General features: G+C 43.7%; 1 protein-coding gene and 1 long non-coding RNA gene across 6 annotated transcripts in view; one reads left to right on the forward strand and one right to left on the reverse strand.

Annotated features, from left to right (window-relative positions):
• Nucleotides 1-880: 880 nt before the first annotated feature.
• Nucleotides 881-7,414, forward strand: LOC309343596. Its single transcript, XR_014157347.1, has 2 exons — nt 881-3,397; nt 4,349-7,414. It is a non-coding gene; the product is annotated as an uncharacterized lncRNA (long non-coding RNA).
• Nucleotides 7,415-8,312: 898 nt separating this feature from the next.
• Nucleotides 8,313-15,263, reverse strand: part of CDK18 (cyclin dependent kinase 18) — an 87,546-nt gene continuing 80,595 nt past the window's right edge. For all 5 annotated transcript variants that reach the window (XM_081865255.1, XM_081865254.1, XM_081865257.1 and 2 more), the window contains 3 exons: nt 12,874-12,964; nt 11,683-11,760; nt 8,313-8,916 (listed from right to left, as the gene is read on the reverse strand). In XM_081865255.1, the coding sequence (XP_081721381.1) occupies nt 8,882-8,916; nt 11,683-11,760; nt 12,874-12,964 (204 nt within the window). In that variant the 3' untranslated portion in view covers nt 8,313-8,881. The remainder of the gene's footprint in view (nt 8,917-11,682; nt 11,761-12,873; nt 12,965-15,263) is intronic.

Consider the following 15,263-nt stretch of genomic DNA (forward strand, 5'->3'; position numbering starts at 1 on the left):
TAGCATAACGGTTAAATTGTTGGACAGACTCAAGAGAACTGAGTTCAAATCCCCTCTCAGTCACAGCCATGAAGCTCACTGGGTGACCTTGGGCCAGTCAATTACTCTCAGCCTAACCTACCTTGCAAGGGTGTTGTGGGGATAAAAGGGGAAAGGAGAAGTATGTACCTCCACCTTGAGCTCTTCAGAGAAAATGTAATAAACAAAACAAACACATTCATCCTCAGAACAACCCCATGAGAAGCAGAATAGTTGACAGATTAGAGATTTGAACCCTGGTCTCCCAGGTCATAGTTCAACACTCTACCCATCACAGTGCACTAGCTCTCTGCAGAGAGGGAGCTATGCATGCAACTTTGAGTTCCCTGGAGGATTTAAATGTAATAATAACATAATCAAAAATTTCTATTATCCATTAATAATGTATTTTCCCCACTTCAAGTTTTTGCCAAGATCTGAGAAGGCAAGGTAGTTGGCCACATAATCCCATGCATGTCAACTCAGAAGTAAGCCCCTTTGAGTTCAACAGGTCTTACTCCCAGGTATGAGTTCAAGATTTCAGGCTGAAGGTGGAGAAGGCAAAGCTCTGTGTTGGAAAATGGGTCCCATCTAGCTCCCTCAGATTACAGGTTTTTTGTTGAATCAATATAGTTATTAGGAACTGAATTCTTTAGGATGAAGAAAGGAAAGGGAAAATTGGCATGAGTACAAGAAATATATATATATATATATTACACACACACACACACACACACACACACACACACACACACTGGTACCTCTGGATGCGAACGGGATTCATTCCAGAGCCCCGTTCACATCCTGAAGCAAATGCAACCTGTGTCCGCAGGTCATGATTCGCTGGTTCCGTGCATGACGTCATTTTAAGTGTCTGCGCATGTGTGAACGGTGAAACCCGGAAGTAATGTGCTCCATTACTTCCGGGTCACCATGGAGCGCAACCCCAAAATATTCATCCCGAAGCTACTTCAGCCCAAGGTATGACTGTACATATATAGGGAGAGAGAGAGGGAGAGGAAGAGGGAGAGAGAAAATATGTATAGGACTGCAGCTCAGGGCTGGGGCTGCTTTGACCCTTCAGACATTGCTGGTCTACAAGTGCCATCACCCCTGACCATTGGCCATGCTGCCTGGGGCTGGTGGAAGTTGGAGATCAACAACACCTGAAGAACCACAAGTTGCCCAAGTAGCTGGATTCCTTTGCAGTGGACACAGGTAGTGTATACAGAGGAGTCGAATGTCTCAAAATAATTAGGTCAGCCACTTACCACTGCGCTCTAATAACAGTCTGGTCATCTCCAGTGAAGAGAATAGAGATAGTGCATATAAACAATCAGAGGGACTAGGTGACTTTACAAAAGGGAACATGCCAGTGTTGTTACTGCCTCTGCTAGAATGATACCTACGCAGACTTACTGACTTGCAAGTGCTTACTCAGACACAAGGGAAAAAGGAAAACTCATACAGGCAGTGTGTGCGTCTGCACACAAACACAGCCACCGACTGGAACAGAGTCTGCCAAGCCACATGAGTGGGCAAGCAAAGCAGGATTATAAATCAAGGCTCACACAGCCTAGAGCCAAATATTTGCACACAATTATCACTTAGTTGAATAGGAGTAAAGAGCCATTGAACTGCACTGGAACAAAAGGGGTTATCTCATACTCACACCGATAGCCAGACATGACCTAATAAATAACAGGGTCCTGACAATGAGAAATCCTTCAGGAAGGAGCTGTGGGGGAAACCTGGCTAAATTATTCAATAGTGGGCAGAGGAACAAGTTACGGGAACAGGCTTTCAGCTTCAGAGAAGGTTCCTAATTCCGCTCTCCCCAATAGCCATAGGAAACCACTTTTCAGCTCTGGTCTTTTGCTCAGACATTTCCTTGCATTTCAGACCCTGGATCTGCTCTGTACTAACAAAGCCAAGAGGTGAAGGATTTATGTTAATGGGAATGGCAAGATTTAGATTGTACTGGTTCTCTATTACAGCATGCTATAGCTCACCATGTACTCGGTGGAGCTACAGAATGGTCACATTCCATGCTACACAATGTCGGCACATTCTCCTGCTTCCCTTTACAGGTCTTGCATCAAACAGAACCTGCTGATATATTAAATCACTTGTTAGCCACCATTGTCCAGGTCTCCTGAGGCCAACGCTGGCGTTGGGCAGAGTGAGGCAGCTGCCTCAGGTAGCAAATTTGGGACGTCATGAAAGAGCAGAAAATTGTTAGGTTTTTACATTTACTTTTTGTTGTATTTTTACAGCCAGGGAGGTCGAACACCTTTTCTGCTGCTCTCCCACAAGTAGCAAAATTTATTGGACCAGCTGCCCCAAATCCACGGTCACGCAAAGTTTTGGCCATGCAAGGATTGCAGAGAGTGAGGCTGAAGCAAAATTTGAATAGAAAAGTTGGGCATGTGAATGTGCAAAACAGCTATAACAATAATAATAATTTATTATTTATACCCTGCTCATCTGGTTGGGTTTCGCCAGCCACTCTGGGTGGCTTCCAAGAAAAGATTAAAAATACATTAAAACACCAGTAATTAACAACTTCCATAAACAGGGCTGCCTTCAGATATCTTCTAAACGTCAAATGGTTGTTTATTTCTTTGACATCTGATGGGAGGGCATTCCACAAGGTGAGTGCCACTACCGAGAAGGCCCTCTGCCTAGTTCCCTGTAACTTCACTTCTCACAGTGAGGGAACCGCCAGAAGGCCCTTGGCACTATCCGGGTTGAATGATGCGGATGGAGATGCTCCTTCAGATACACTGGGCCGAGGCCGTTTAGGGCTTTAAAGGTCAGCACCAACATCTAGGATGCTTAAAGATAGATATCTTTTATTTATTGTTGACTGAAGAACATTCTGAATAAGATTTAATGTCTGTAGCTATGAATCACCATGTAGTTTAAACGGTTTCTTTGTTAGTTGTGAATACTGAACTTTTAAAGCATGTGATTTTAACTTCTACATGTTTTACAGTGCATTGTTTTGTTTCTTTTCACTCTTTTTTGGTCAGTAGAAACAAAAGAGTTGTGTATTACTCCCTCTGCTGAATCCTGACACACGTTTGCACCCTTGCAGAAAAACTACATATAGTACCCCCAAGTTTTATGTAGGATTGCCAGCGTCCCCTCCCCCTGCAGCAAAACTCCTAGATCTTTAACAGCAGACTGGCAAGAGGAAGTTCAGCAGGAGTTTTTTTTGCATAATTGCATATAAATGCCAGGATAACCTTTCCCTGCTGTTCAAGGACTTTGCAGACACAGCTATAGTATCCCTTAGGTCAGGTTTTGTAGGAGGAGGTTACATGCATCAGCTGCAACGACATTGCATTAAGTTCTAGGCACAAGTTCTGCTGAGGTTCTGTGGCATTTAAACTGAGGACACTGGGATTCTTTTCACAGGAAAATCCCACTGAAGTGAATAAGAATTATGGAACAGCACTAGTAAGCTGCTGGTGTACATGTGCAATGAAATCGCTGGGTCAAGATGAGAGTCGCTTTCATAGTCTCAATTAAGCAAGCTCTGGGATTTTGTTCAAAGCCATTAGAAGATGTGTAGATGAAGACACTCAAAGAAGTCAAGAGGGATGTACTGATTTCATCCGGGTGGCACTGACTGCTACTCCTTACAAGAAAGGAGATTCCGACTAAACATTAGGAAGAACTTTCTGACAGCAAGAGCTGTTTGACAGTGGAACAGACTCCCTAGGAAGGTTGTGGACTCTTCTTCATTGGAGGTTTTTAAGCAGAGGTTGGATGGCTGTCTGTCATGGATGATTTAGTTGAGATTAGTTGAACTAGATCAGGCTTCCTCAACCTTGGCCCTCCAGGTGTTTTGAGACTACAAGTCCCATCATCCCTGACCACTGGTCCTGCTAGTTGGGATCATGGGAGTTGTAGGCCAAAAACATCTGGAGGGCCGAGGTTGAGGAAGCCTGAACTAGACGATCCTCAGGGTCCCTTCCAACTCTACAATCCTATGATTATATGGTTGGGGAATACTGTACTAATTTGACTTTGGCCCCAATATGCACTGCACTATATTAATTTTGTTATTCCCCCATCATCCCCAAAAGGATAGATGTTACACTGCTCTTATCTCTCTCTAGGAAAGCATTGTATTAAAGCCGATGCTTTTTCACAGGCATGTATATTTGTTTAGGTCTGGAAACCTTTGTTAGAGCTTCTGATAGTATGGTTATGTTGATGCCTCCCCTCCTCCAGCATGACATCAGCAGGCTTTGAATTTATAGAGTTTATTTTGCTTCAGGTGCTCAGAACTCCATGTTGGGCCACCACCTGAGGGGAGGCAGAAAATCCTGCCAGATTCCTGAATGGGACTTTCAAACACCAAGGGAGAATAATAATAAAAGTGTTGAAGCTAGAATCTGCAAAAATTTGGACTAAAGATGGTTAACATGCTACGCGTGTTTACTCAGAAGTAAGCCCCACTATGCCAAAATATATGTTCGTATGCTGCAATCCTAAATACAAACCCAATAGGGATGAAGCAAAACTGAACTCATTGGGACTTCATTGTGAATAAGGTTGCTTAGGATTGCCCTGCAACTGAATCAAGCGTTATTACGTAAGGGCAAGATAAAAGCCAAAGGCAGCTTTCCGGTGTACAAATCTATCTGTAAGTTTTATGGAAAGGGGCATATGCCCCCAACCCATTATTTTAAAGCAGAAATATGGATTATCATCCTATTACCTTGGAAGATATTTATTACAGCAAGCTACCAAGGTACTTAGGCACAAGCCTAATTCTTAACGTATTGATCTCCATAAGGCAACCTAGGTGCTGAGCATTAGCATACGATTAAATGCTTTGCTTAGTCGGTGTCTTGTGGGAGCAATTTCATCTAAGGATCAAACAGGCAGCTGAGCTGTTAACTCATAAATAGGACTGTCAGTTGAGCCACTATAGCCAGCGAAGCTCAGTCAATACTAAGTGACTATTAAGCATTCACATGCAGTCAATTATTTGAAGCACCCAATCTGAGCATGGAATGAGGTAAACAATACCATTATAAGCTCAGCTCAACAGAGTGTTTATTGGGACATATGTTATTAGTCTAATAACCCGACTTCACAAAAACATTCAAAATTTGCTTCATTTGCATATGGTGAAGAGAAAAGCTGGTGAGCTGTGCTTGGTTATTTACTTCCATTGATTAGAGAAGTGCTTTGCTTTTTCCTGCACCACACTAATAGGGCAACCCTACACATGTCTATTCAGAAATGAACCCACTGAGTTCAATGGGGCTTACTCTCACGTAAGCAAGTATAAGACTGAAGGTTTAGACTTAGAAACAGAAGCATGTAAAGAGTTCTGAAATGTAAATATGTATGTAGTCATAAGGCCTGATATATAATCCAACCTCTGAGGTACTAATAAAGAAGCACCACCAAAATGAGTGGGCCTCACATGATGTTTTCCTGTGGAAGCAACAGCAGGACCTGACTCAAAAATGGAAATCTGCATCTCTAAGAGCACAGTTGCATGCTGAAATGCACATTCCCTGCCTCCAGTTACAGTTTACTCTTGCAAAATCTACAAGGCACCTGTAACAAAACATCGTGGTGGGAAAAGGGCCTGTTCTAGGTTGGAACAGGACCACTGTAGTACTGTTCAGGGTTGGTAGAGTGGCAGAGAAGGTGCCCTCCACCTGAAAACTTTAAAGACAGAGCTTTAAGGATGGAGTTTTGAGGCTGGATGCCAGCCCTCAATCTGAGTGTGAGTAAGAAAGTGAGGGGGGAAAATGCAGCATGTTGAGGAGTGTTTTTTTTTTAACTTATGGGATGCACCCAGTTAACCCTAGCCTCCCCCCACCCCAATAATATTCTTAAGAAACTCAAGCAGGCAAATCCGCCTGCCCATTTTTCTTCTCCCACTTCAACTGACACACTCAACATTACCTGGCCCAGCTGCCCTCTGCAGTCCATAGATCTTGGAGGTCCATGTACATAGCTCCTTGACAGGCTGTTAAACTTATTCTAAACATTTATTTACCTCTTAATCTACAGATGAAAATACTTTGGCACACATAAGCATCCTCTGAATATGCCTGGACCACCTTATTTTGAGAGGCCCAATTTGTTCCAAACAGTTTGGCTGAAATGGTGTGTCAATGTAAAATGTGTTTATCTGCAGGTTCAGGAAACTAAAGTCGTCAGAATATTTTCTGTTCAACTTCTGTGAGGGAAGGGAAAGATGGCAGTCTGGCTGAAGTTTAAGGCTGAATGGAAGCTGTAGAGATAGGAACAACTTTGTGGGGCAGTGCAAAGCTCCAGGAGGTAGGGAAGCTTAAACAACAGAGGATCCAGAGGCAAGGTGGTTAAAGGAAGGGTACAAAGTAGCCTGTGAACTGAGAAACAAGAACTTGAAGGGATTAAGGACGCCTGAGGAAAAGAAACAAAAAACCAAGCAGCTTCTTGCAAGAGGGATTTTGAATGAACCCCAAGGTAGCCACTATTAGGGAGCTATGTTATGAGGAATGCTGCACAGGTAGACCAAGAGAAAGGATGGTTAAAGCAAATGGATGAAAGCAGGAAGTGGGTTGAAAAGCAGTGGCTTGAGGAAACAAGAGCTGCAGGTGACACAGCATGAAGATAGGATGAGAAAAGAAAGTCTGGGGTAAAACATCACACAGAGCGCAGCAGGAAGGGTTGTGCATTGTGATCAGGAAGGAGTGGACAGGCAAGGGAAGTCTGAAGGGCTCAAGATGTCAAGAGGTCATAGGATCGCTCCATCTTGAGTCCAGACCCAGTCATGCCCTTAAGAGTTGCAGAGAAGGGGAATTCTGTCAGTTGTAGATCCCACTGTCCCGGCAGCATCGCTGGGTAAAAAGCAGCAGGAGGGAAGAGGCTGAATTTCACATATTGATTTGTATTAGACACCCAATTATTTGCCTTAGATAGAAATACATGCAATATTTGCAGTAAAATCTTTCCTGGTCCCAAACACCTCGCCTTAAGAAGGGGAACTACAATGCTAACTTATTTACCTAAGTTTTCAACTTAAAGGGCAGCAATGCCACCATCTCTGTCTCTAAACCCTGCCTGGCCAGTTTATTTGAAAAAAGATAAATCACAGAGGGATAAAGAGAGGAGGCAGTTCACTTGGGGCTCCTTATGGAATCTGCTTCTTGGTAAGTTCAGCTGTGTGCTTGGTTTACTGCACCATACAGATCCCTGTATGGTTCTGCCAGTATTCAGAAATATCACTCAGTCAAATGTCTCCCTTTAGTGACTGGAACTCTGAGGGGTTATTTCTCTCATGAGGCTGTACCGATTGAATCTTATAATCAGGATAAGACCTCAGAACAGGCAGGCAAGAAACCATATCTGATTATAAGAATGTGCTATTTTCTCATGACATTTCTGTCCACACACACACCCCGCTGGTGGTTAGCTGACAGTTGAAATAAAAATAGACCAATACAGGAAAAGTGACAGAAGTTCAGATTCTGTTTTTTAACGTTCACAATCAAGACATTTTCAGAAATGGCCTGCCCTTTTGGAGACATGTTCCCCAAAGAACCTTGTTTGACTTGCCTGAACAGCAACTGCTGCTGATGCAGCAAAAACAAACTGCCTGCTCTGGAACCTAAGAGCACACTTAGGTCCTATAGATTTCACTGGGCTCATATGGCTGCAGGCCTTTGCAAACTTACCGTACCTGGAAGTAAGCCCTACTGATATAACAGGATATACTTCTGAGTAAACATGCATGGATTTCAGTTTGTGTGCATGTGTGTCCTTTGAAAACATTTACTGGTTATTAAATAAGGTTTCTTTCCCTGGTGATATGGGCAAAAAGTAATGGGACAGAATATGTTTGAACTCTGGTCACAAAGGCAGAATCCACAAAAGAAACTTGGAATAGCAAATGGAAGGATGGCTTGAGTTCTTTCACATTTTACTGTGACACATTTTATAGGGACTCAGCTGTTTCTGCAATTCCTGAATTATTGGGATCCTGGATCTCTTTCGTAGTGAAAGTGCACCTATTTATTTAGGTTTCTGATGAATGATTCTCAGGACAAGCTACAGAGAGATTCTCAGAAACACTGGGTAGAAATGTAAGAAATCACGATTCCTTGTATAGCAGCTTCAGTTCAGAAAACAAACACTGGGAAACAGAATGAGGCAGGGAGCGAGAGGGCAAAGAAAATCCAGCAAAAGGCCTCCCCACTCCCATCCTCGCTCTTAAATGTTTGTACCATTTGGAATTGAGATTCATTCGCGATAAAGAGAGCAGAAGCAACTCAAAAGAAAACAGGTTTCCTTTTCAGTTCAAAGCCAGAGAACTCTGCATAAAAGTGGATCAAAGGGCTTTCCTGCTGTTAACATCATACTCATCATGTTGTCCTAGGAGTCGCCTGGTGATGGGGGTGGGGGGAGAAACAAAGAATGGAATTCTGCACATTCATCATGACACGTCATCTAAGAAGCAAAGCAGGTGTTGACTCTGCAGCGAGATCTTGGCCCTGGCTTGCTGCCTCCATGTTGCTTCCCTCTAAAGCAGCAGCAAGCGTACTTGGGGCAGTTAATTGCTTGATCCTCATCCAGAGAGTAGGATTATGCCAATTGCTGTGTGATGGATGGGGGCTGGGCCAGGCACCAGGTCTTTTTGGGGTGTTGTGGGTGGGGGACTGCTGAAAGTTGTGGAATCCTGGAAAGCAGTCATGCAGCAGTTTTGTAATGCAGGGCAGCTTTGGTTGTATCGATACCGGCCTTCATCATTCTGAGCGTGGCCTCCATGGGATCTGTGTGGTCCTCTCCCTTCTCAGTGCTTTGATCTCCCCAGTGATGCAATGAATGAGTTAAACCAGGTTTAAAATATGCTCTGCCTCCTGTTCTTTCCTCGAGCTGGGGGGAAATGAGAAATGTTAAAAAGGCCTGAGAACGATGGGTCAAAGCCTGGAAGATTACACAGCAAAGGGTATTTGAAAGAGGAGTTTTCCTCCACAGAACAGGGTGGCAACATACGGGGAACTGAGGCACGCAAGGACAAAGCCTCTGCATAGGGATCTCTGGCACAATATTGGGGTTCGGTCACTGAACCAGCCTCCCAAGCCCAGTTTTATCTCCAATTGTCCATTGACTCACATTTTGAGGGATAATTATAACATAATGTAGCTCGATCCCTTTGCACAGAAGGTGATGTAAGTGCAATTTCCAAACCATACACCTGAATTATCAGTTCAAACACACAGTCTACCTTCACAAGGAATCTTTTGTCCCCTGAGCTTTTGCCCATAGGGTATGGTCTAGCATAATGGACTGTGACACTTCAGCAATCAAGAGCTTCATTGTTCACAGAGCCACATCATCACAGGAATGTGATGATTCCTAAAGGTTGCCTTGTTCATTACATTTCTCCAGTTTTAGAGGAGGATTCATGCTCAAGATACTGAGCATCGCTCTAAGTGGCTAAGGTGGAACTCAGAATGCAATTTCTTCTCTGCCACAGATTTCCCACATGGCTTGGAGCTGTAGTTCCACAGGACTTTGCATGCAGGAGATCCCAGGTTCAATCCCTGGCATATCCAGGTAGAACTGGGAGAAAATCCTGTCTGAATACTTGGAGAGCTGCTGCCAGTCAGTGTAGGCAATGTTGAGCTATTCATTCATTTATTTCTTAAAAATTATGCATCGCTTGGTTGTAAAAAACAACAACCCTCAAAGCAGTTTACAAACAGGAAAAAAAAAGAAATCAAGAAAAAATTGCAGTCATTCTTTAAAACATACAACAGTTAAAATATACTAAAATAGATTAAAAGTCACTCCAGTATTTCTAAGCATCTGGGAAGGCTTGTCTAAACAAGAATATATTTAGCAGGCACTGAAAAGAATACAGTGAAGGTGCCTGCTTGATATCAATAGGCAAGGGGTTTCAAAGTGTTTTTGCTGCTACTAAACCAGGCATAGGCAAACTCGGCCCTCCAGATGTTTTGGGACTACATCTCCCATTATCCCTAGCTAACAGGACCAGTGGTCAGGGATGATGGGAACTGCAGTCTCAAAACATCTGGAGGGCCGAGTTTGCCTATGCCTGGTTTAGTAGCAGCAAAAACACTAAATGCCTGCACTAAATGATTAAGTTCTTACAAATGCGGAACAAGTATTATGTGGCACCTGCAATAGTGCCAATTCTGCAAACTGAAGCAGTCGAGCTAGATGGATCAATGCTCTGATTTAGTATAAGGCAGCTTACTCTCTTTAGGGGTACATTATTCCAGGGGGAAGGGCAGATAAAGGTGCCCTTATAAATCCCGAGGAACTTAAGAGCACAAGACCCTTTCTGTTCCTTTTCTAGCTCCACAATATCCTTTTAGAACCAGAAATGTACACAGTATTTGATTAACATTTTTTTCTAACAATCTGTAGCATGGGAAAACGATGTGGGGGGGGGGGCGCTGACAGCTTCTATGCCAAGGTGAGGCAAAATCTGAAGTCACGATCCCCTAAATCATATAAATGCGAAAAAAATATACATTTGCACAATGTATCCTAATACCCAAATTTGAGACTTCTGGCTTTCCCCTTTGATTTGTGCAATTCTTTTGTTCTCACAGAACCCTCAAGTGTGGGCATCATGCTGAATTGCACATGAGGAAGGGTGCCGTGTGAAGATGGATATTTGGATAAGACGGAGTGCGTGAGAGAGAAAGCTGCTCAGTCCCTTCTTCCTCAGCCTCTAAAGGTTTATAATGATTTAAATTATCACAGCAGTCACAACAAGTGCCAGAGAGTGGCTCTGGACATTGTAAGGTTTATTGAAGTTTATCGCTCAGAAGCAGTTAGGCCATGCTGCGCTGCACGCTAGCTAATACTTCAAATACTGCTCTCTGGCTTCATGCCTTGTTGTGAGGATAAAATAAGAGGGGGAGGACAGGAACCATGTACACCAGCACCTTCAGCCTCTTGCAGGAAAGGTGGGATGTAGTAGTAATCAATAATAATAATAATAATAATAATAATAATAATAATAATAATAATAGTTAAAATATGTATTTCAAACAGTCTTCAAAAAGGACAGCCAGCCAATAGAGCCCAGGAACCTGGGTAATGCTTATAGATCAACTTTGTCACCATAACTAAGGCTACATTCAGAACAAACGGACTTGGAAATTGGGCAAGTGCACACAGCAAGATACAGGGACAGGAACAGCAAGGGACAGGAACATTAAAAGCTTCCCATTCAAGGTGTACATATGAGTGGGATTGTCTATTGTAAAGAAGCACTGTCAGATCTTTTGTCCAGGGAATGTCATAAGAACAAGTGGGAAGGAAGTTTGGCCTACTGGGATCCTACTATTAGCAGGGCAAAAGATTTGATGGACACTACCCTCCCCCTTTCCATTTTGCTAACTACACCAGGGTACTTACAAGATGGACTTTGGGTTGAAATGGCTATAACTATGTGGCAGCAAAATCAGGCTTCAATAATGCTTTAGCACACACAGAGAAGTGTGCTATGAGATCAAGTTGCAACATGGCTGCTTTACACTTGGGAGACTTACAACTGAGTGGCTCAGTAGCACAGAAGACAACATGTTTCTGAAAGGCCCTGAAACTCGCTCATCTCCCACCCCACAAGACAATAAGACCAAAAAAGCATCAGGTACCTACCAGAATGCTGGAAGCTTGAGCCTCGATAGCCAGGGTCCTTTTGAAGTTGTATTTCTTTCAGAGAAAAGATGGAGGCAGCTGGAGGAAAAGGGTGGGTGAGGAGACAAGGACAGAGGGGATGAGAATTACTGTACCTCAAAAAATGTCTGCAGAAAACTGAGACAGAAGCATAGAGACAGGAAGAAGATGTTGAAGATGAAGGGCAGAGAATATGGACTGTATTGCTCACAGTTCACTTGCCATTCTGATCCTATGCAGATTTAGTTAGAAGCAAGGACCACTAAGTTTAATAGGAATTGCTCTCAGGTAAGTGTGTATAGGAGAGCAGCAATCAGCCCCATTTTTATACTACAGAAAACAAGGATTGCAGGAGACTTATGAAATGTCTGTCTGGTATACCAGTGTGTGAGGGTGGCAGGAAGGGAATAAAGGTCTCAGCATAAGCCTTAGGTTTCCAGTAAAGTCCTTGATGCTGTATGACTCTCTTAGAACTGCTTCTAATCTTTCCAAGTAGTGTTGTCTGTGCAAAGAGACTACTGTACTAAGTTTTACCAAAAATGTCAGTGGTGGTTCATCCCGGCAGCAGTTCATTTTCTGGGAACTATCTCTCTCCTTGCACTCAAACTCCCCATCCCCTTTCTTTTAAGCCAGCAATAAGGAAAACAGGCTGTGCTACTTGAACTACCGTATTTTTCACTCTATAGGACGCACCCGACCATAGGATGCACCTTGTTTTAGAGAACAAGAAAAAAAAATTCTCTCCCTCTCTGTGCAGCACCCCTTCAGCGAAGCGGCAGGAGAAACGGAACCCCTTCCATTTCTCCTCCCACTTCGCTGAAGGGGCACTGCGCAGAGAGGGAAAGCTGCGCAGCGCCCCTCCAGCAAAGCAAAGCCAGGAGAACGAGAGGGATTGGTGCAAACCGACCCCTCTCGCTCTCCAGGCTTCAGCAAAAGCAACGTGAAGCCTCCGGAGGGAGCCCCACTGAGCTTCGGAGGCTTCGCGTTGCTATCGCTGAAGCCATGGAGCCTGCATTCGCTCCATAAGACACACACACATCTCCTCTTAATTTTTGGAGGGGGAAAAGTGTGTCTTATAGAGCGAAAAATACGGTAGATTTAGTGAGTCACCTGTACAGTCAAAGCAGGGGAGAAGAATATAGCTGCTCCATGCAGCAGTGGTCACACACTTACTCTCAGGAAGGAGGTGCACTTGTTCACCGAGTGCCGTAAAGTAAGGGTGCCGCAGGGCAGATTCTGCAGAAATGCGTCTTTTGGCTTCATACTAGCAAGAGAGAGAGGCAGAAAGGTTTACACATAAGTGTCCATATGCATGCAAGTATGGGCATTTATCTCATGTGCCCAGGTGCTTATTTGAGTGTGTGAGTATGTATGCTAGGCATGCCTGATTCCTGAACCCTCCTATATTCCTGTGCAGCTCAGTATGGGTGCTATGTGGCTCATGGAGGTCAACTGATTCAGCAAAATACTCAACTCCCCTGTGCAGCTGTGCTGTGCATGTTTTCTTTTTGCTGTCCAGGCTGCACACAGCCATTCTATCTTTCTGGATAATATGTGGCATTTCTTGTTATGTGGCAGTTATACTTTCCTGCCTGTACACACAGACAGCATAGTGAAGCAAGTGGGAAGCACTGGGTGATCTTGGACAAGTCCACCTCTTTCAGCCTACCCTGCTTTGCAAGGCTGTTCTGATGCTATACAACATTCCTTTAAAGCACAGCCATATGCATGCAGACTCAGAAGCAAGACCTATTGCGTTCAGTGGGGCTTATTCCCAGGTAAGTGTGCAGAAGATTACAATCGCAAGCTCCTTGAAGGATAAATATGATCTTCATTGTAGAATTACAGATAGGTAGCCGTGTTGGTCTGCCATAGTCAAAACAAAACAAATTCCTTCCAGTAGCACCTTAAAGACCAACTAAGTCAGTTCTTGGTATGAGCTTTCGTGTGCATGCACACTTCTTCAGATACACTGAAACAGAAGTTTCCAGACCCTTCTATATAGTGAGAAGGTGGGGAGGGGTATTACTCAGAAGGGTGGTGGGAATGGGTGATTGGCAGATAGCTGTGATGAGCCTGTTGACGACTCTTAACGACTGCAATAGGTCTTACAGGAAAAAGCAAGGGGTGAAAAGGTGAAAAATACATGACAAAGCCATTTTTCACCTTTTCACCCCTTGCTTTTTCCTGTAAGACCTATTGCAGTCGTTAAGAGTCGTCAACAGGCTCATCACAGCTATCTGCCAATCACCCATTCCCACCACCCTTCTGAGTAATACCCCTCCCCACCTTCTCACTATATAGAAGGGTCTGGAAACTTCTGTTTCAGTGTATCTGAAGAAGTGTGCATGCACACGAAAGCTCATACCAAGAACTGACTTAGTTGGTCTTTAAGGTGCTACTGGAAGGAATTTGTTTTGTTTCTTCATTGTAGAGTTTGCATTATCATTGTGTGTAGCTATAATGCACCTGGAAAGAATGACTGAACTTTAATGGTCTCAATGATTATGGAAAGAATAGGTGATGACGCAGGCTTCCCCTTTGAAATATCCACATACAGGAAAGCAAGGCCAGTAATCAAAGTTGAGCAGGGGAGGAGAAAGCTTCCTTGGCTTTCAAGGCCAAACCTGAGTGAAATATTCCCTGCCACTTCATATCCCACTGACCAAGATAAATGCAATTGTACCTGAGGAACTCTACGTTTTGTACTTTAGTTTTGGCTCAGCTAGGATAGGTCAAGCAGCTGCTGCAGAGCAAAACAATGTCTCTCCTAGGAGAGCTTGAACAGGAGCAAAAGAATCTTGGCAGGAGAGGGAGGGCCAAGCCACCAGAACAATCAACAATGCTCTGGAGTTCCATTGATTTCGATTACGGAAGCTTGGAAAGATCAAAGTTCAGGTCAAGAATGGAGGAACCATTGTCTCAGTTCCCCATTATGACCAGACATCTTGCATTTCCTTGAGCAAATCCTTTTCTGAGGACTGGCTTACATACTAATTTCCACTTTGGTCATTTCTGTGTCTGTGAAGTGGCAGTACATCATACATAACAGATAACAGGTATTGACATAGTTTTGATCTCTGAGTGCCTGACCCTAGGGTGGCTAGGGCGGGGTGCCCTCAGTAGGCTCCCCCCACAACTAACTTGTGGGTGGGCAGCGATCATAATACCAGGCAGCTCCCTGTCTCCCAGAGGGAGCCTCTGAAACTGATTCAGTGATGTCAGCCAGTTTGGGATAATTTAAATGGTCTGATAGGTTTGATCAGGGTCTTCTATTTTTTAACTTGATGAGGTCTGGGCTGTCCAACTATTCCCAGGTCTCCGTGCTATGAATTGTCCTTCCAATGGCTGTTTCCTTGGCTTTTGCTTACTAGTTGGGTTTGTTTCTCACCTGGAGAGGGATGAGAATTTAGTTCTGTCAGCATTGTAAAGCTAATCAGCCTCATTTTAAGCTAAGGACAATACACGGATCAAAATATGATTATACATAAGTGTCCATGTACAGGCAAGTATCAGCATTTACATCATGGGCCCAGGTGCTCATTTGAGTGTGTGAGTATGAT

This window comes from Podarcis erhardii (assembly GCF_964252035.2).
Source record: "Podarcis erhardii genome assembly, chromosome: 6".
NCBI classification, from domain to species: domain Eukaryota; kingdom Metazoa; phylum Chordata; class Lepidosauria; order Squamata; family Lacertidae; genus Podarcis; species Podarcis erhardii.